This window comes from Carcharhinus amblyrhynchos, chromosome 13 (assembly GCF_965287045.1).
Source record: "Carcharhinus amblyrhynchos chromosome 13, sCarAmb.v2.hapA, whole genome shotgun sequence".
NCBI classification, from domain to species: Eukaryota; Metazoa; Chordata; class Chondrichthyes; order Carcharhiniformes; family Carcharhinidae; genus Carcharhinus; species Carcharhinus amblyrhynchos.
This window is the reverse complement of record NC_137336.1, coordinates 74,797,778-74,819,510: the sequence shown is the minus strand read 5'-3', so window position 1 is coordinate 74,819,510 and position 21,733 is coordinate 74,797,778. Positions and strand designations below refer to the sequence as shown.

General features: G+C 44.0%; 1 protein-coding gene across 1 annotated transcript; it reads left to right on the top strand.

The window, feature by feature from the left end:
• The first annotated feature begins 3,307 nt into the window (after window positions 1–3,307).
• Window positions 3,308–16,589, top strand: LOC145351620 (uncharacterized). Its single transcript, XM_080201193.1, has 2 exons — window positions 3,308–3,676; window positions 13,567–16,589. Exons 1-2 carry the CDS (start codon window positions 3,448–3,450, stop codon window positions 16,587–16,589), a joined length of 3,252 nt encoding a protein of 1,083 aa, XP_080057319.1. The 5' UTR covers window positions 3,308–3,447.
• The last annotated feature ends 5,144 nt before the right edge of the window (window positions 16,590–21,733 follow it).

The following is a 21,733-nucleotide window of genomic DNA, read 5'->3' as shown; positions in this document are numbered from 1 at the left end:
AAACTATATTAAATAAGCTCATCGAAAAATCAAGAAGGGCACCGCCAAAAAGGGAACCGCCCAAAGCAAAAGACAAAATAAAAAGCAAACTTAAAACACTCACTCAACATATGATTAAGGGTGTCGACAGCACAGCCCAGTCCCTGAAGTGCCCACCCAGCACCGCAGACCTGAAATTGTGCCTTCAGACCATACAGGCTCCCTCTTCAATGACACTCGGCCGCGAATATAGATAGCCGGGTCGGACAACTACCCATATTCCCCCTTCGGTCACCCACTGATGGATCTGTTCGTAGTTCGTTTGAACTACTGGATCCAGGAGCAGATTCACAAATTGGTCCTCTGCCTTTCCCATCCCATTCCTCACCAAGTACCCATTAATAAGGAGCATTGGACTGAAGTCCAAACAGAACATGGAAAAGGGTTTTGAGATAACAAAAAAAGGAGCGCAGCCTATTACATTGTACATAGACATGGCCCACAGACTCCGTGAAATCATAAAGCGGCCAATTTTCTGGGGAGCCCATGAACTGGTGCCATTTACGGCTATTGCTACATGCCCAGCAGCACAAGGTGGGTTTTGTAAGTTATCAGTTTGAAAATTGTCACTTCTTAAATTTTGTTGCACTCCACAGCTCTGTTGTTGATTCCGCCGCACAGTGATGCTGGAGACTGGCACAGGGCTGTATTTGAGAGCACCTAGAGAGTTCCAGGGTCCCTATCTTCAGAAGCCTGACGCACTGCTCCATGATGGACTGGGTGGCAACGTGGGTATTATTGCAGTGGGTCTCTGCTTCGGACTCTGGCCTCCGCACAGGTGTCATCAGCCAAGCCGTCAGTGGGTATCCCTCATCCCCCCACCTAACAGCCTGGGCTGGTTCCCAAAGACCACAAGTAAATATGAACTCGGAGAATACGCACCCCAACCCCCCTCCCCTCGCACCACACCACACCACCCCCCCCCCCCCGACCCCCGCCCCGGATGGTGTACACACACGTGCAAAGTGTGCAGTCGCACACAATCGGCACAGAGAGTGGAACACTTTCCTATTAGTAATCTACATCCCCTGACTGGGCAGCAACACAGGGTGAGGTGTGTGCCATCTATAACAGCCTGAACATAGGGCAAGTCAACAATAGCGCCAAAGCCTGTAGCCAGGCCTTCCAGTTGGGACTGGGCCACGTCAGACTGTCTGTAATGGCCGACCTGGCCATAAAGGGCATCCGTAACCTGACAGATACATCTGTGCGTAGGTACTTGCGATATGCCACGGATTTCCTCACTACATGTTTTGTAAGAGCCGGTGGCCTTCACCTTCAACTCCACTGGGAGCGTTTGTCCAACAGTACTCGAGGTGCCAGGTCTGGGAGGGCTGGCACGGGTGCGTCGTTGTCTCCTTACTCACCGAGAGCCTACACTGGCACATAGCTTCTGTCATCCATCCAATAATCTTGTATTCTGTAGACCATTAGTCTTTGCCTCTTACTTCCCCTGCCTCTCACCACTTGGAAGGATTCACTGCCACGATCTCACCTTGATCCTTGCTGTCAGTTCCCTACCCTTCTGATTTGGCATTGAGCACTGCCCTGCCTTGCAGTGGCCAGATGACTCCCTCCTCCTCAGCGACCTCCACAACGACGGCTGTCACATTGACTAACAATCCTAAATCCGTATCACCAGTGGGGGGAAGGGGGTGGGGATGGCAGGGTTAGGGAAGTGGAGAGAAACATTTCCTATGGCTGAACATCCCAGGCTGCCCACACACTTCCAAAGTCGAGCAGATGCTGCCAACCCAACGCCATCATGAATGCCATGCATCATCTGAATGGTTTCTCGATTGTTGACATACTGGCCACCACACACAGAGGCAGTGTATGTGTAACTATGCAGGGATGCTCAATGCGGACACTTGAGGCATGGGTATGGTGCAAACATCGCATTGCCTTGCAGGTGCGAGTTGTAGTTCAAACTCAGGAGAAGGGTAAGCTCTTGACTGTCAGGAGACGGGTATCCAACAAAGGCAGCGCCGTAGAGTCAATGCAGTAAGAGGATCTGTTTTAACACCTGGTGACCTTATTTGATTGTGCAGCAGCTGTGTTGCATATTGCAGTCAATGGGGCCTGGGATCTAATGTTTGGAGTCAACCACTGTATAGTTCCAGAAGATGGTAGCAGAGAGGCTCGTCATTTGGAATGAGGTTGTCGATGGACCTCAGTCGCACTCTCAGCGTCCTATCTGCTGCCAGGACTGTGCACTCACCATGAATCTGGTGCGAGTGGCAACCACCACCCGCAGTGTCTGAGAGCAACATTAAGAAGCCAACGCGGGTTGATGGGTTTTTGATAGGCAAGGGGATTAAGGGTTATGGGGAGAGGGCGGGAATGTGGAACTGAGCCACGACAGATCAGCCATGATCTTATTGAATGGCGGGGCAGGCTCGAAGGGCTAGATGGCCTACTCCTGCTCCTATTTCTTATGTTCTTATGTTCTAACATGGCCCCTCCTCCCGCCCCAGCCCAAATAAAATGCAGCGTCCATGCAAGTCCACCAACTCACCCGGCAACTTTCAGTGTTTAGGTATCTCTAGTTTTCCCATTCTCCCCTTCCCGTACTCCATGGACTGAAGCTTGATGGAAATTCGTTCCTCTGTCCATTTCACTACTGGCACGTCAAGGGCAGACTTTTATGTAGCAGCTTTAAATGACACCTCCGTGACGTTACGCATGAGAAGTGGGGTGGGGGGGAGGTGGGGGTGGCGGGAGAGTGGAGGTAGGTAAAGGTTGTGGGGGGGAATGTAAGGGAGGAGTAAACTGCTTGCTGAATTCACTGCTGATATTGTGAGGTATGTAAAAATGTTTAAATTGATGTTGTGCCCATTGTCCCTGGCCATTGTCCTGCCCTTTAATATTCTTGCTTAGTCCATGATGGCCAACTCCTGCCTCAGAGCTGTACCTTTGCCCCATGCTAAAGTTCTAGCATGCGTCACTATCTTCACTCTTTCTATCATAGACTGAAACTCTGGGATGTAATGATCACTCTTTCCAAGAGGAACATTGTCTACCAGAGTATTTATCAATCCTTCCACGCCGCGTAATGCTAAATCTAAAATAGCCAATTCTGTGGTTGGCTTCATGGCATGTTGCTCAAAGAAACAAGCCTTCATACACTCAAAAGAAGCAAATGTGGTGGGAGAAAAGAAAACCATTTTCACACAATGTGTGGACCTTTTCTGGAGTACACGGCCTGGACGACTGTGTGAAACAGGTGCCATCGAGATATTCAAGAGCACATGAGATGATTATTTGAAACAATGTGCACAGGTAGTGTGAAAGGCAGGGGATCACATGAAGTCATGCTGTTCGTTTAGAGGACCAGTGAAGACACAACAGGCGAAATGGTCTCCTTTGCAGCGTAACAATTTTGTGTGTCTGTGATGGTTCAACAGCATGGTAATGTTTGTTTTAGTTAATTCAGAGCAATCATACACCTCACAACTGTTTTTTTTTATACAGTCATTGAATTGTAAGGGTGAGAGTCAATATTTTTTCTTCATTTCAGTGAACAGCTCTGCTACAATGGCTGAAGGAAGCAATGACATATTCGAAATGCCAACTCTTGGAAGGCCCCTTCGCATAGGGATGTTATATGATCGACGGAGTGACACTTTCATCCCAGGTAATGCTAAGGTCAAACAGGAAATAACCTCAACATAATTCAGCAAATAATCCCAATACCACTGAAGATATATCACAAAACGTCTTCGCGATATATCTTAAATATTGCCCAAAATATAAAGCCAATGTCATCCACTAGTAAATGTTGTTTCCGTACATGTCATAACGACAATAATTGCCCAAGATGCAAAACAAATATAATTCCAGACGACGCCATCCATCCAAGAAATGATACCAACATCAGACATGATTTAACTCCAATGAAGTCCAGAACATACTGGGATATCCCATTGTTACTTCTGGCTTCAGGGCAGCTTCGGAGGATTTGTGAATAATTGGTAATGTTGTTATTATGTAAAAGAACAGGAGCTGAGGTTTTCTGGAGAATGGATGGAAATGAGAGACAGAGCAGGGAACTCAAAAGAATGGAAATTGACATTAAGGGTGGAAATGCGAAGATGAGAAGAGATGAGGGCGTAAGTGCAACCAACAGTCAATGAGAATTAGATCAGTCGCTCGTGAGAATCAGAAGAGAAAATTGGAATTCAGCGCTGATTGGCAAGGAAACCACTAGATAGCGGAGCACTCACCCACTTGCAAATGCAGTGAGTGCTGCGCCAGTGTGAGTGCCGACCCCACTGCCCCTGACATAACACGAAGGTCGGTGGTGTTGTGGATGGTCTGGAAGGATGTCAAAAATTGCAGCAGGACATAAATAGGATGCAGGACTGGGCGGAGAAGTGGCAGATGGACTTCAACGCGGATAAATGTGTAGTCGTCCATTTTGGCAGAACCAACGGGATGAACGAGTACACTATCAAGGGCAAGAGTCTTAGTAGTGTTGAACAGCAGAAGGATCTTGGGGTCCGGGTCCACAGGACTCTTAAATCGGCCTCGCAGGTGGAGGAGGTGGTCAAGAAGGCGTATGGTGTACTGGCCTTCATTAATCGAGGGATTGAGTTTAGGAGTTGGGAGGTAATGCTGCAACTTTATAAGACCCTTGTCAGGCCTCATTTGGAGTACTGTGCATAGTTCTGGTCGCCTCATTATAGGAAAGACGTAGAAGCTATTGAAAGGGTACAGAGGAGATTTACAAGGATGTTGCCTGGACTGGGAGGCATGCCTTATGAAGTTAGGTTGAGGGAGCTGGGACTCTTTTCCCTGGAGAGACGAAGGTTGAGAGGCGATCTGATAGAAGTTTATAAAATGTTGAGAGGAATAGATAGGGTGGATTCTCAGAGGCTATTTCCCCGGGTTGAAATGGTCGCTACGAGAGGACACAGATTTAAGGTGCGGGGAGGAAAGTACAGAAGTGATGTTAGGGGTAAGTTTTTCACTCAGAGGGTGGTGAGTGAATGGAATCGGCTGCCGTCAGTGGTGGTGGAGGCGAACTCGCTGGGGTCTTTTAAAAGACTTCTGGATGAGTATATGGGGTTTAATGGGATTGGGGGTTATAGATAGGTCTATAGATTGGTAGGTGTTGATGTGATCGGCGCAATTCGTTGGCCGAAGGGCCTGTTTGTGCTGTAGTGTTCTATGTTCTATGATGTGGATATGCCGGCGTTGGACTGGGGTAAACACAGTAAAAAGTCTGACAACACCAGGTTTCAGTCCAACCGATTTATTTGATAGTAAACTCACTAGCTTTCGGGTTAGCCCCTTCGTTAGGTGAATGGAGAGTTCCATGTAGAAAGTTTTAAAGTTTATTATTAGTGTATGTTTACATTAACACAACAATGAAGTTTCTGTAAGAATCTGCGAGTCGCCACACTTGGTGCCTGTTCAGGTACATGACGGAGAATTTAGTATGGACAAAACACCTAGCAACACGTCTGTCAGAGTCTGGGAGCAAACCGGAGCATCTGGAGGAAACCCACACAGGCACGTGTAAACTGTGCAGACTCCGCACAGACAGTGGCCTAAGCCAGGAATTCAACCTGGTCCATGGAGAGTTCCATTCACCTGACGAAGGGGCTAACCCGAAAGCTAGTGAGTTTACTATCAAATAAATCGGTTGGACTTAAACCTGGTCCTGACATAACACGATGTGGATGTGATGGCGTTGGACTGGGGTAAACACACTAAGAAGTCTGACAACACCAGGTTTAAGTCCAACCGATTTATTTGATAGTAAACTCACTAGCTTTCGGGGTTAGCCCCTTCGTCAGGTGAATGGAGAGTTCTGGCCAGACCTGACAAAGGGGCTAACCCCGAAAGCTAGTGAGCGTACTATCAAATAAATTGGTTGGACTTAAACCTGGTGTTGTCAGACTTTTTCCTGACATAACACGCAGCTGCCTGTAACAAATATGGCGCTGTTCAATTGCGCACAAAAATGAAAACAGATATGAACTCCGAAGCGTGACAATAGTAAATTAGATTCAGTCCATCCGTTCCACAACGGCCGCTTCTCCCCGCTCCCTCCACTCTTGGAAAAGATGATTCTCTTTCACTTAACCCTTTCTCAACGAGTGTTTCGCTCATTACAGAGATTAGCACTGCTTGCTGATAGCAGGACCAGGTTGAATTCCTGGCTTAGGCACTGTCTGTGCGGAGTCTGCACAGTTTACACGTACCTGTGTGGGTTTCCTCCAGATGCTCCGGTTTGCTCCCAGACTCTGACAGACGTGTTGCTAGGTGTTTTGTCCATACTAAATTCTCCGTCATGTACCCGAACAGGCACCAAGTGTGGCGACTCGCAGATTCTTACAGAAACTTCACTGTTGTGTTAATGTAAACCTACACTAATAATAAACTTTAAAACTTTCTACATTGCTACTTCCCTCTCCACCGCCCCCCCTCACCTTCACCCCACATGTTCCCATAACCGTAGCTCCCAGTTCATCCGCCCCTTTTAGCCTAATACTCCCTCATTTCATCTATCGCCTTCCCCAAACTGTCCTCTTTGCACATCCACCATGAACTTTTCTCCGTAATTTCCCTTATCCATCCCTGCTACGAGCTCAAAGAATGTTGTGCTTCCAGTAAAAAATGTACTGGGTCGAACTGCTTATAACAGAGCCAACCCCGGGCTCTCGGCCGCATGATAGAGGTCACATGACTACGGCAAGCCGGGCATAAATGTTACTACTTCTCTGTATTTCAATCCCGAACTATTTCATCACAATGTACATAAGGCATATTTAAATGCGCTATCATATGTAACCAGATTATGCCACTTACCCCCTATCGCTCCACGAGCCCCATGCTTTCCAAACTGTTTCTTATTCTCGTCAGTTCCTGCACATGCTTTGCATACAATGTCGTTAAATCCATCAATCTCTGAATGATACTTCTGTGGATTTTTATTTACTGTGTTTTTTTTAAGTTGAAAGTTGATACATTGGTGTCACAAGTAGGCTGACATTAACATTGCAATGAATTTACTGTGAAAGTGCCCCAGTCGCTACACTCAGGTGTCTGTTCGGATACACTGAGGGAGAATTTAACATGGCTAATCCATCTAAGCAGCACGTCTTCGGGCTGTGGAAAGAAACCGGAACACCGGAGGAATCTCATGCAGACATGGGGAGAATGTGCGGACTCTGCACAGAAAGTGACCCAGACTGGGAATCAAAATTGTGTTCCTGTTGTTGTGAGGCAGCAGTGCTAACCACTGTGCCCTGTGTCACCCCATTGAGTGGGTAATATTTTCTATCCGGAGAGTTCTATCCGGAGAGTATCATTCGCATGCCTCTAGTTTTTGGCTTGCATTCTTCTGTTGTTTCATTTCGATTGTTGGGAACAATTGGACCTTTCGGAGTGAAAGTCGTTCTGTATTATGTGCAACTGATGAGATCCATTGTCCTGTTCAGCCGCCCATTGAGAGAGAACAGTTTTTTTTTCATTATCTGTAGACACCGACAGTATATGCCAGTATATTTGCTTGTAGAACTGTAGAAATGAGATGACAGTTTTTCCATGAAAATCCCAGATTGCCACATGGGCAGATTTAGGTGAGAGCATAAAGGTTTGTATCGTTTCTCGCTTTGCAATGCTAACACTGGAAATAGTTTGCCAGTCTCATCAGAGTGAAATGTTAGCTTTTACCTTGAGATATGCAATCGCATTTATTGTTACCTCATGCTTCAGGTTCGTTTTTTGCTATCGGAAGAGAAGTTTGGGCGCAGGGCGATACTAAATTGTGGCCTGGCCTACTTCCCGTTCCTTCAGTCGGTGTATTTCTCTACTCGGGGATCAGTATGTGTATGTCCGTACAGTATTTGTTCGATTTATTGTTGTCAGACCTGCTTTCCATTTGATTTTGAATAGAGCTGAAATGAAGTGGTGGTGGATTTCCCACTCTGTTAATCGGTTGAATATTTCAGTTGTAAATGGTGGGCGATGATCACTCATGGCAATGTCTTGGTGAGTTCCTGCTGTGTATATTTAAATAGTACACCCTGCTGTCAGAGATGGAAGGACTGAATGTTGAAACTAGTAGGCGGGCTGCTGATCAAACGGGCTGCATTGTCTTGAATAGTGCCAAACTTTCTTGAATTTAGATGGAGCTGAAGTCATCTAGAGAATTGAAGAACATCACATTATACTCTTAACTTGTGCCTTGTAGATTGTGGACACTCTTTGCGAATGGATGTGGGGTGTTTTGGAAAGGGTCTGGAGATAAGTTACCAAGCCTCCTTTGACAGTTGGATGTACAATTCGATCATATTATTATCACTTCTATGTCAACGACGTATTTTTCTATGAGGTCGTTAATTAACTCTGTCTCATTGCACAGATCTAAAATAGATTGTTCTCCAATTGAGTTGATAATGAGTTGTTCTAAGGTGAAACGATGATTGATGCATTTAATAAATTCATCCTTCAAGCTAACTTTCTCAATGAGCCTTATCTATGGTACATGAATGTTTGAATTCATTGTGATTATACAGCACATTTCTTTCAAGATCACATCATTCCTTGATATTCTGTACTGCAATGCAGTTACTGCCAACGGGACCAGAAACTGTCACCATCAGTGAGCATTCTCCCTCATTATTTCTTATCTCCACCCAAACTATTTCTACATTTGTAGCAGTTCTACACCCTTTGAGCTATGACCACTTCTCATGATGATACTCATTTAATTTGTGATATAGTAGCTATATCGCTTCATTTTACTTTCTGCCTACTGAGCAGAAATGTTAAATATCCTTGAATATTCAAGTTCTAGGCATGGTTAATTTTCAACCAAAGTCCCTCATGGTAGGTTGGTAGAAAAGATTAAGGCTCATGGGATACGTGGCCAGGTATCTAGATGGGTTGAGAACTGGCTTGCAAAGAGGAGACAGAGAGTAGTAGTGGAGGTGTCCTTTTCTAGCTGGAGGTCTGTCACTAGTGGTGTGCCGCAGGGCTCAGTACTGGGACCTCTTCTCTTTGTAGTATATATAAATGACTTGGAAGAGGGAGTAAGTGGTGTGATCAGCAAATTTGCAGATGACACCAAGATGGCTGGATTGGCAGGCAGTGAGGAGCAGTGTCTGGCAATACAACGGGATATTGACAGGCTGGTATATTGGGCAGACATATGGCAAATGGAGTTTAATCCGGATAAATGTGAGGTGATGCATTTTGACCGGAATAATGTAGGGGGGAGTTATATGATAAAGGATAAGCCCATAAGGAGTATAAAATCGCAGCGAGACCTGGGGATGCAAGTGCACAAGTCTTTGAAGGTGGCAGTACAAGTGGAGAAGGTTGTGAGTAAAGCCTATGGTATGTTAGCCTTTATAGGAAGGGGTATAGAATATAAGAGCTGGAGTCTAATGTTGCAGTTGTATAGAACGTTGGTTAGACTGCATTTGGAGTACTGCATCCAGTTCTGGTCGCCTTACTACCGGAAGGACGTGGAGACTCTGGAGAGAGTGCAGAGGAGGTTTACCAGGATGTTGCCTGGTATGGAAGGACTGGGTTATGAGGAAAGATTGAACAAATTGGGGCTGTTTTCCCTTGAAAGACGGCGACTGAGGGGGGATCTAATAGAGGTATATAAGATTATGAAGGGCATAGATAAACAGAGGTAAGCTATTTCCTATGTTAGAGACACACAGTACGAGGGGCCATGGGCTTAAGGTGAGGGGGGAGAGGTATAACACAGATATTCGAGGGAGGTTTTTCACACAGAGGGTAGTGGGGATATGGAATGCTCTGCCAAGTAAGGTGGTGGAGGCAAGCACGTTAGAGTTGTTTAGGAGTAACTTAGACAGGCACAAGAGTGGGGTGGAGATGGGTGGATATAGGAGATTGTTTTAAATAAGGGTCATCAGCATTGGGGCGTCCCTGGTAAGGTAAATGGATATGGTATGATAATAATGTTTTTTCTCTCTTCATTCACAGGTTTTAAGTCGGTCCGCCGTGTTGTCCAATGAGGGGCATACATGTGATGGGTCGTACTGGGGCTGCTCTTGATTGTTCGAGAGTAGCCTAGTGCTTCATGTCGTTAGTGTGTGCCTAAACTGGACCAGATACTGGGCAAGACGACAGCTCAGTGACTATCGCTGTTTGCTGTGCAGACACATGGATTTGGGCCAGTGTCTGTGGGAGTTTGTGCATTCTCCCCGTGCTTGTGTGGGTTTTCTCCGGGTGCTCTGGTTTCCTCCCACACCCCAAAGATGTGCTATTAGGCTGATTGGAAGTAATAAATTGTCCCTAAATTAGTTTCCCCCAGTGTGGTTTCCCATAAAACAATAGATAAGGGCCATGGGTGGAGGGGGGGACTGGTAGTGTTAAAATGGTGGCGCGGGCTCATTGGGCCGAAGGGCCTGTTTTTGTTCTTTGTTCATGGTTATTCATTCTTATTAATTTGTTTCTATTTGTCTATCAACTCATCAACGTTGTTAAAAATGGTGTATGCATTACAAAAAAACACTTCATTCTGTTTCATTTTATCACCTAATAACGTTCTGAAATTATGTGCTTGTATATTGTCAATGTTTTAAAATCTTCACACCTTCCCTTGCTTTGGTTGTCATCCCACCTATCTCAGTCCTGCGCTATGGTTTCTCCTTGTTCTCTAAACTTTCAAACTTTCCTTTATAAAAACCTACTCCTATTATACCATTTAGTTTATAATTCTCTATAGTGCCCATGGCATTATTTGCAAGGTCGTTTTTCTTAGCATGGTTTGGATGAAGGTCGATATAACTGGGCAGATTCTTCAGTCAGCAATATTTGTGCCAGTGCACTCTGAATCAAAATCCATTTCTCCCACAACAAGGGCTGGGCCTTGGGTTGCATTCTTTAATCCTATGGCAATTTGCTTTTGGATAAGGTTGTAATCCAGAGATTCTACCTTTATGGTTGTGATTTCTAATTTATTCCCAAGCTGCCCATATTCGATCAGTAGTATCCCTTGATTAGTTATATCTATGATATTGATGGTCACGTGGACCCCGAAAACTGGATGAGTCTTTTCCCATCCCAGCTTCGTTTCCAGCCTTTAACGCTGACACCGGACAAACACAGACAACTCATTTGTTCTTGCAGAGAACAATAGCAATCCCCCCAATTACACTCCTGTGCCCGAACACAGCTACAATTAATGTAACGTCCATACTTGAATAGAGCCCTGCCAATGGTACTGAGGTCAGTTTGCTTCTCCCTATGGGTCCTTCTCTCATCCCGTAAACTGCAAGACATCCAATCGTCTCCAACAATTGCAAGGCCTGGAGATTATCGATTTCTAATTTTTGAATGAGGCGGCATGGTAGCACAGTGGTTAGCACTGCTGCTTCACAGCTCCAGGGACCTGGGTTCGATTCCCGGCTCGGGTCACTGTCTGTGTGGAGTTTGCACATTCTCCTTGTGTCTGCGTGGGTTTCCTCCAGGTGCTCCGGTTTCCTCCCACAGTCCAAAGATGTGCGGGTTAGGTTGATTGGCCATGCTAAGACGTTGCCCCTTAGTGTCTAGGGGAGTGTAGGTTAGAGGGATTAATGGGTGTTGTATGTAGGGGTATGGGGGTAGGGCCTGGGTGGGATTGTGTTCGGTGCAGACTTGATGGGCCGAAGAGCCTCTTTCTGCACTGTAGGGTTCTATGATCTATGAATCTAGATATATGATTCTATGAAGCCACACTCTCCAGTCCCACAGAATAATCTGATTTACATTACATAAGGGTTGTAACTGCTCCAGGAACGAAGTGTTCAGGTAGCTTTGCCACTCCATGATGCATCGCACTGTCTACTATTTGTTCTACATTCCATCAGTTCTGAGTTGAGTTGCAAAATCATACAGCACTGAATAACACTCTCTCAATCTGCAAGCTGTGGCTGCAACGCATCAGCTGCCAGTCATCTTTAATACGTTCACTTAATTAAATATGTTCTTATTTTAGAAATTTCACTCAAGGATTTCCCATGTTAATATTGTGGCGTTTTAAGTAACCATGTCATAAATTTAATACAACGCTTTAACCACTCCAGCACCGGTTTGAAATAATGCCTAAGGTTTCAGAGAAGATAAATATTAATCTCACTAAGCCATTAATTTTCACCGAGTTATTGTCTCTGGGTTTTAGCTGTCGCTTCTAATTTGCTTTCACTCCATTTCTTGGGTCGCTCTTAATTTGCGAAATGTCATGACAGACTCCATCCCCACTGCACCTCCTGCACCACTTAGGAAATTTCTAGAGTTAGGCACTTATTGCACGCATTATTAAACTGTCAGCTTTGTGCAATTTGTTTGTGCATCTGCTGAACCTCCTGTATTTCTAATTCCTTAAATTCCATTAAACTGAGTCAACCACTGCTCTCCGATCATTGATTGTTCACCAAGATTTGGCAAAAAAAGAACTACAATTAACTGTTGAAGTTAATTTTAATGCCAAATGCAAACTTGACTCGATTTTAAAAATAAATCAATCTTAAATCTACTTCACTTACCAATCCCCAGTCTTAAGCACTTCATTCTTCTGCAGTATTTTGTAAGTCTTCCTTTATGTGTCCACTTACCCGTCTGCTCTTACCCATCTAATAGCAGAAATTTCAATCCTGTTATCTGGGGAGATACTTCCATTTGGTGTCATAATTTTTTAGCTGTAGCTGTTTCTCACTTTGAACATGTTTATCATTTATGAAGACATAAATAAACTAAAAAACATCAGTTACTATCATCCAGGAAATGTTATCCACAAGAATGAAAAATTGCACTCCCTCAATAATTTCACTCCAAGTGCTGCACTTCTAACTATTGACAGTAGCCAGTTCAGATCATAAGAACATAAGAACATAAAAAAAACAAGAGCAGGAGTAGGCCATCTAGCCCTTCGAGCCTGCTCCGCCATTCAATAAGATCATGGCTGATCTGTAGTGGATCAGTTCCACTTCCCCACTTTCTCCCCATAACCCTTAATTCCCCTATCAGAAACCCATCCACCTGTGACTTAAATATATTCAGCGAGGTAGCCTCCACCACTTCAACAGGCAGAGATTTCCAGAGACTCTCCACCCTTTGAGTGAAGAAGTTCCTCCTCAACTCTGATCTAAACTGCCCACCCTTATTTTGAGGTTGTGCCCTCTAGACCTGCTATCCTTTCTAAGCGGGAAGAATCTCTCTACCTCTACCCTATCTATCTACCTCTACCCTATCATCCAAGTATTATTCCTTGACATTTTAATAATCCAGTGTACAACCTCGCAACATTGCAACACAATACTATTGCGGTCTGACAGTGTATATTGTTGCGAGTAGTGACCAGTCCGACGTGCATGACACCCTCAATGCTGTTCCTTCATCAATCCCTCAGAAGGGGCCTACTTTCAAGACACAATTCTCTCAATGTCATCTGCTGGCTAGTTTAGTACTCACTCAGTACAATCCATTCAATAATACCGTCCATTAGTAATGCTTCACAGCCAATTTCTATTGTTATTTTCTCTTCTATTGTTTCAGGTGTCACCTTGTGGGATTTGATTGAGCTCCAGAAGAACCTCGACATTCAGCCTAAACCTAACACAAACTTTAACATAATCTGTTCAGATGCCTTGGACGAGAAAGCGTCCTGTTTGGATGTAGAAGCCTCACTGAAGGCTAGTTTTCTAGGGGGTCTGGTGGAGGTGAGCGGTTCTGCCAAATATCTGAATGATAGCAAGAAATCGAAGCAGCAAGCACGAGTCACCCTCAACTATCGAGCAACAACTCGTTTCGAGCAGTTAACCATGAGTCAACTGGGACCCAGTAATATTACTTACCCCTATGTCTTTGATCAGGGCTCAGCAACTCACGTTGTCACGGCCGTGATGTACGGCGCACAGGCTTTCTTCGTTTTCGACCGAGAATTTTCTTCCAGCGACAATAAGCAGGAAATTGAAGGCAATCTGGTGGTGATGATTAAAAAAATCCCACTCATCAGCATCGAGGGAAAGGGTTCTTTGAAACTATCGGATAATGAAAAGAAAATTGTTGAGAAGTTCAATTGTACATTTCATGGGGATTTTCTACTCGACAGTAATCCGGTGAGCTATGAAGATGCTTTCCGTGTTTACACATCACTCCCCAAATTATTGGGCGAAAACGGGGAGAATGCTGTGGCCCTCAGGGTATGGTTGTATCCTCTTAAGATGCTAGATTCAAAAGCTGCCCAACTAGTGAGGGAGATCAGCATCGGCCTGGTCAATCGTTCCCAGCTGCTTCTGGACCAGCTCCATGACATAGAAATAAGATGCAATGATCTAATTAAGAGCACAGCCGCCAAAGAATTCCCCGAGTTAGAAACAAAAATTCAAGCTTTCAAGGCGATGTGTATGGAATACATAATTGTATTTCAGAAAGATCTGGGAAAGATTCTGCCAGCCATCCGTGGAACAGGACAGGGGGAAAGCAGTCTGGCCGATCTATTGGCAAAGAAAGAGCGATCTCCATTCAACAACCATTCATTGACAACGTGGATTCGGAAGAGAGAGAAGGAGATTAACACAGTGAACGCATATCTGGCTATGTTGGGAGGAGTGGACATTCTGACAAGCTACCAGTTGGACAATTTATTGGTGAACCCAATGGTTGAAAACATTGTCTGTTTTACCTTCACTTCACTGTATGGAAACGATCTATATTTACAGGCACTGTGCAATTACCTGAAGGGCTCAAAAACTTCAATGGAGCCAGATCACACGTTGCAAGGTGACACAATTCAACAGAGTGAGGATTGGTTCGATGTCATTTCAGTGTCACAACAAATGAGGAAATTGGCGCGGTTGTTTGGCGAATTCGCCAAATCCAACATGTCTGGTGGAGGAAATATGCGCGCTGAGAGCTGCAAGATTGCAATAGTCTCAATAGATGACAAAAGCTGTACTGGGGCATCAATTTTCCTATATGAACAGGGAATGTTGGTAAATAAGGTGTTTAAACCACAGAAGTCTGAGATACCACAGATTATAGGGACAAGCGATTCCACTGTCACGTTACACCTCAAGGCCCCTGTAGGTAATGCTGAGCCAGTGCTAATGTTTCGGATAGAATACAAGTGTGACCAAGATGAGGATTGGTCTGTGGAGAACACGGGGGATAGTACTGACACCTTTACAGTATCTGGTTTGCAACCATACCATCGGTACCAGTTCAGGTCGGCCTATATTTATAAGGCATGGGTAGGTTTGCTCAGCGATCCCACTGTCTGTATCCTCACTCTTCCTGCTGCTTCGCCGACTGAGGTTTCCGTATCCAATGTTCAACCAACATCACTAACTATTACCTGGACCCCTCCAGTGCGGGTCGGTGATGGCGTGAATATTGAATGCTACTTAATCAAATATCAGAAACAGAATAGCCAGCAGGACTCATGGACGGAGCACAAAAATGAAGGTCCGGTTTGTACATGTACATTGGACAATCTTGACGCTGATACTTCCTACAGGGTCCACGTGTCCGCGGTTTGTGGAGAAGCAGGCGTAGGTACTTCAAGTCAGGACAAGGTTATTGTAACTTCTAGAGAAAGGGTCCCAACTCAATTGATAGAACGTGTTCGCAAAATGAGCAAACTGATAAATGCTGGGTGCCCAGATATTTATCAGCTCCCCTTGACAGAGGAACTAGAGAATGAGTATGAAGTCCCTTTCTTTATATTCAACGAGTTTACAGATCCGTCTGGCATACTTAGAAGTGTTACCTCCAACTTGAGACGCCCTCTAAAGTGCTGGAGAAAGTGTATCTTTGGTGAAGCCAGGAACTCGGCCAATTCTCGGACCATCATTGTCACTGGGAAAAAGGATTCAGGGAAATATGACCTAATCAATGGACTGATCAATTACATCCTAGGTGTGGAGTGGAGGGATAAGATCAGGTTCCAAATAGTTAGCAGCTCTGAGAATCAGAGTGCAGGGTATGAAAATGAGTATTCAATGATTCAATACGAAATCAATCACCAAGAGGGTTTCCGAGTCCCATATTCTCTGGTCATTGTCGAATTCGCGGAAGGTTTACTGTCTCTCTTCAAATTATTGTTCACAAAGCACCTCAGTATTAGGCAGTGTAAATGTCTGTGTATAACGACAAAATCGTCAGCAGTTTCTTTACTGAACCATGAAAACCTCAATGATATTAAACCTTATTTTGAGGATAGCAGAATCATTCCCCAGTTCATGGTCACATCGTGTGATGGTCAAACACCAGCTGTACTTGAAGCACTTCAGAACTCGGAAATTAACTTCCGCAGAGATGAGGCAGGTGTTCCCATTCACTTCAAATTTAACTTTTCAAGCTTGTTCTCTGCCAGCTGCTCTTCTGGAAATCAAGTTAAGGGGAGTGGTTTGGAGGGGAACCAGCCGGGTCCCAGACGGAGCGGGAAATCCGCAACAGCTGACAATGAGGTTGGAAATAGTGCATTGGATGAAAAACTGAAGAGTCTCCTTTGGGACATGACGAATGACAACCTCAAACGATTCCTCTTGGAATTAAATACTATAGGCATGAAGTGAATATAGTTGGAACGTGGTTAGAACTGGTGATAAAAGGAGTTCAATTGTGGGGACATGTTAATTGACTATGTTAGTAGGTTGTTCAACATAAGAGATTCAGTTGTTCTGGATCAAAGTGTGATGCCAAACAGAATAAATGATGAGATAGACCAAATAAAGAGAGAGACAGTAGCGTCGTAGCGTTGCCACTGCACTTGTAATCCGGAGGCCCTGAACAACATCCAGGGACATGATTTTGAATTCCAAAACGGCAGATGGGGGAATTTGACTCCAATCACTATTCCTAGATTGAATGTCTAATGTTGACCATGAAACCATTGTTGTAAAAACCCAACTATTTCACTAATTAATTTGAGGGATTAATTTTCGTCCTTACATGGTCTGGCCTACATGGGACTCCAGGTGCACAGCAATGTGATGGGTTCACAAATGTACTTTAGAATGGAGGGTTGTTAGAGATAGGTAATAAATACTGGCCCAGCCAATGTCCCACCTAATGAATTTTCCAAAAATAAAGTGTATTGTTTGCTCTTTAGATGTAAATTAATCTCACTTTAAATGAATTATGCAACCCGTTCAATGATGCATTCAGGACGCTGATTTACCTGCCCACCTTGTAAAGCAAAGACGAAGAACTGAATAGCCTTCTTCCGTTTTTGTTGAACACTGTAAGGAAATGAATCAATCCTGTTGTCACGTGCAACTGGACTGATGGGGATATGACTGCCCTCCTGATCCTTTCTGGGAGTCAAGTGGTTGAATGCCTTACTCATTCTTCCACAAAGCCGCTCTCCTCTGTTCAGTGACAACTTCATATCCTCGTGTATTATGATCAGGAGCTGAATGGTTTTCCATAAAGGATTTTTTGTAGCCCCTTCAAGTTTTTAATCAGGATATTTGTAAGTAAGTTGTGCGTATTAACTAACCCTCAGAATATTATGCTCCAGAATAAAAAAAAATCCGTAAACAGACGTTGTATTGAGTTTGTAACAAAAAAAGTTATTAGTTATCTCTCACACATGCCCCAAATGTTTCCAAGGCAAAAAACCCATTCACTCATCTCACTCGCCAATCACGCACAAAGATTAGACACCGATGAAGTTAAAACTGTAATTTGAAAAGTAAAAATTGTGACTCAGGTTCTGTATAAATGACTTCCTGGTTGAATTGATACTTCAGTCCAAGTGCAGGTCTTTTAGAAACAAAGACTCACCAATATTCAAAGCCACTTCAAGACGAATAGCCAGAAAGTTGGATCAGGTAGACTTGAAAGCTGGAACAATGAGAATCCTTCATTTGTATTAATAAACTTTCAGTTATAATGGTTCAGCTGCTTCAGATTTTTTTTATTATGGTTCAGATGTGTTTCGCACACATGATTTGCTTTATTCAGTTTGCATCGTGCTGACTAGTTTTTTTATATATGACCACAGTGTTAACATTCTGGTTGCAAACCAGCACAATAAAATAGCAGTTGACAAAGTGATTTTACTCTTATCTTAGCCTCCAATTTTAATTCAGTTAGAAGTCACACAACACCAGTTTAAAGTCCAACAGATTTATTTGTAACCACGAACTTTCAGAGTGTTGCTCCTTCATCATGTGTTCATATATTCCCCAAGAACTGAACTGTTTTTTCCAAGGTGGTAAGGCATCAAAAATGGCTGTGAACTCTTTTATTCCAACCCATGTTGAATAAAAATTTTGCCGCACCATCAAATGATCTCCACAGTTTAAATATCCACTGTTCCATGTTAAATTCCAGAGATATTAATACATTTTGAGGCCATTTGCAGAAAGTAAGAAATTACCGTGCACAATATGCAATGACCTCATGCTTGTAATGAGTATAAAATGTTTCCCCACTGGAAATATATATTTGTTAATACATTTTCTTGATTATCTTGTAAAATAGGAAAAAAAAAGCATACAATCGTTCTGTGGACACCTTCTGACCTTCATACAGCAGTTCTGGTCGCCTCACTATAGGAAAGATGTAGAAGCTATTGAAAGGGTGCAGAGGAGATTTACAAGGATGTTGCCTGGACTGGGAGGCATGCCTTATGAAGTTAGGTTGAGGGAGCTGGGACTCTTTTCCCTGGAGAGACGAAGGTTGAGAGGCGACCTGATAGAAGTTTACAAAATGTTGAGAGGAATAGATAGGGTGGACTCTCAGAGGCTATTTCCCCGGTTTGAAATGGTCGCTACGAGAGGACACAGATTTAAGGTGCGGGGAGGGAGGTTCAGAAGTGATGTTAGGGGTAAGTTTTTCACTCAGAGGGTGGTGAGTGAATGGAATCGGCTGCCGTCAGTGGTGGTGGAGGCGAACTCGCTGGGGTCTTTTAAAAGACTTCTGGATGAGTATATGGGGTTTAATGAGATTGAGGGTTATAGATAGGTCTGTAGGTTGGTAGGTGATGTGGTCGGCGCAACTTGTGGGCCGAAGGGCCTGTTTGTGCTGTAGTGTTCTATGTTCTATGTTCTATCTACTATATTTACAGTTTCCCTGATGGTGGCAAACTGCAGCAAGCATATGACAGAACATAGAACATAGCAATGTACAGGCCCTTTGGCCCTCAATGTTGTGCCGAGCTATGTCCGAATGCAAGATCAAGCTATTCCACTCCCCATCATTCTGGTGTTCTCCATGTGCCTATCCAATAACAGCTTGAAAGTTCCAAAAGCGCAGGCAGTCTATTCCACACCCCAACCACTCTCTGAGTAAAGAATCTAACTCAGGCATCCCTCCTACATCTCCCACCATGATCCTTAAAGTTATGCCCCCTAGTAACAGCTACATCCATCCGAGGAAATAGTCTCTGCATGTCCATTCTATCTATCCCCCTCATCATCTTATAAATCTCTATTAAGCCGTTTGTTATCCTCCTCTGCACTAAACAGAAAAGCCCCAGCTTCCTCAAATTTTCCTCACAAGACCCTACCCTCCAAACCAGGCAGCATCCTGGTAAATCTCCTCTGCATTCTGTCCAATGCTTCCACATCCTTCTTATAGTGAAGTGACCAGAACTGCACACAATATTGCAAAATGTGGTCTCACCAGTGTCTGGTATAGTTGCAGCATAACTCCACGGCCCTTAGACTCAAACACCCTGTTAATAAACACTAACACACTATAAGCCTTCTTCACGGCTCTATCTACTTGAGTGGCAACCTTCAGAGATCTGTGGATATGAACTCCAAGGATCTCTCTGTTCCTCCACATTCATCAGAGCCCTGCCGTTGACCCTCTAATCCGCATTCAAGTTTGTTCTACCAAAATGATTCACCTCACACTTATCAGGGTTAAACTCCATCTGTCACTTTTCTGCCCAGCTCTGCATCCTATCAATGTCTCTTTGCAGCCTACAAGAGTCCTCCATCTCATCTACTACTCCACCAATCTTGGTGTCATCAGTAAATTTACTAACCCACCTTTCGGCCCCCTCTTTCAAGTCATTGATAAAAATCACAAATAGCAGAGGACCCAACACTGATCCTTGTAGTATAATGCTGGTAACTGGTCTCCAGTCTGAAAATTTTCCCTACCCTCTGTCTTCCATGAGACAGCTAGTTACTTATCCAATCGGCCAAATTTCCTTCTATCCCACACCTCCTTACTTTCTTCATGAGCCTACCATGGGGAACTTAGTCGCAAAAACCCAGCTTGCAGGTGCAGCAGGTGGTCAGGAAGGCGAATGGGATGCTAGCCTTCATAGCGAGGGAGATTGAATATAAAAGTAGGGAGGTCTTGCTGCGGCTGTATAGGGCATTGGTGAGGCCACAGCTGGAGTAGTGTGTGCAGTTTTGGGCGCCGTACTTACGCAAGGATATTTTGGCCTTGGAGGGAGTGCAGAGGAGGTTTACTAGGCTGATACCGGAGTTGAGGGGGTTGAGCTATGAGGAGAGGCTGAATAAACTAGGCTTGTACTCATTGGAGTTTAGAAGAATGAGGGGAGATCTCATTGAGACGTATAAGATGAATGGGATAGATAGGATAGAGGTGGAGAGACTCTTCCCGCTCAGAAAGGACAGTAGGACTAGGGGGCACAGCCTCAAGATAAAGGGGGGGTGGTTTAGAACGGAGTTGAGGAAGAACTTCTTCACTCAAAGGGTGGTGAATCTCTGGAATTCTCTGCCCGTTGAAGTGGTGGAGGCTGCCTCGCTAAATATTTTTAAGACGCGGGTTGATGGGTTTTTGATAAGAGAGAGGATTAAGGGTTATGGGGAGAGGGCGGGAATGTGGAACTGAGCCACGACAGATCAGACATGATCTTATTGAATGGCAGGGCAGGCTCGAAGGGCCAAATGGCCTACTCCTGCTCCTATTTCTTATGTTCTTATGTTCTTAAAATCCATGTATACAACATCAACGGCTCTACCTTCGTCCACACAATTTGTTACCTCCTCAAAGAATTCAATCAGATTTGTGAGGCAGGACGTACCCCTCATGTTCTCACTAACAATTCAGCCAAAACATTTTTATTTCCTGCAATGTGTATAATGTGTATTTTAAAGAGGCTGTAAGACTAAGGTCTATTGAAACAACCTGGCATTGGTAACTCAAAATTTCTCAAGAAATTTCGAATTGTTATCGTGCTTGAATTTTAGGCCCTCTTCATGTTTATTGCTACCATTGACCCTGAAATTCTGGAGAAATAATAAAAACCCTAATGGCTTGATGATTAGGTAGATTGCTCGTGCTAGATTGCATTATAGTGAGGAAATATATATAGGTTAGGTTGATTAGGCATGGTAAGTATGCAGGGTGACGGGGGTAAGCAATGGAAGTGTATCTGGATAATACACTATTCGACTTGATTTAACCTGATTAATTTTTGTACATCAATTAGTATACAGTAAAACGTGTTTTTGTTGTGCACTAAACAGACAAAGCATACCATACAATTGAGAAGGAAAGGAGAGAATGGAGAATCTTGTGTTGTAACCATAACTAGGTTGTAGAGAAAAAAACAAAATCAACTAAATGCAAGATAGCTCCACCTCACGGCATTGCGACACAGTGATTATGACAATAACCAGAATTTTCAGGATACAATGAAAAGAAAGGTTTTTTTGAACAAAGATAAGAGGAGTAAGATTGCAGAGGCAATAGTGGAGTATAGAAAGTGCAGGATGGAGCTTAA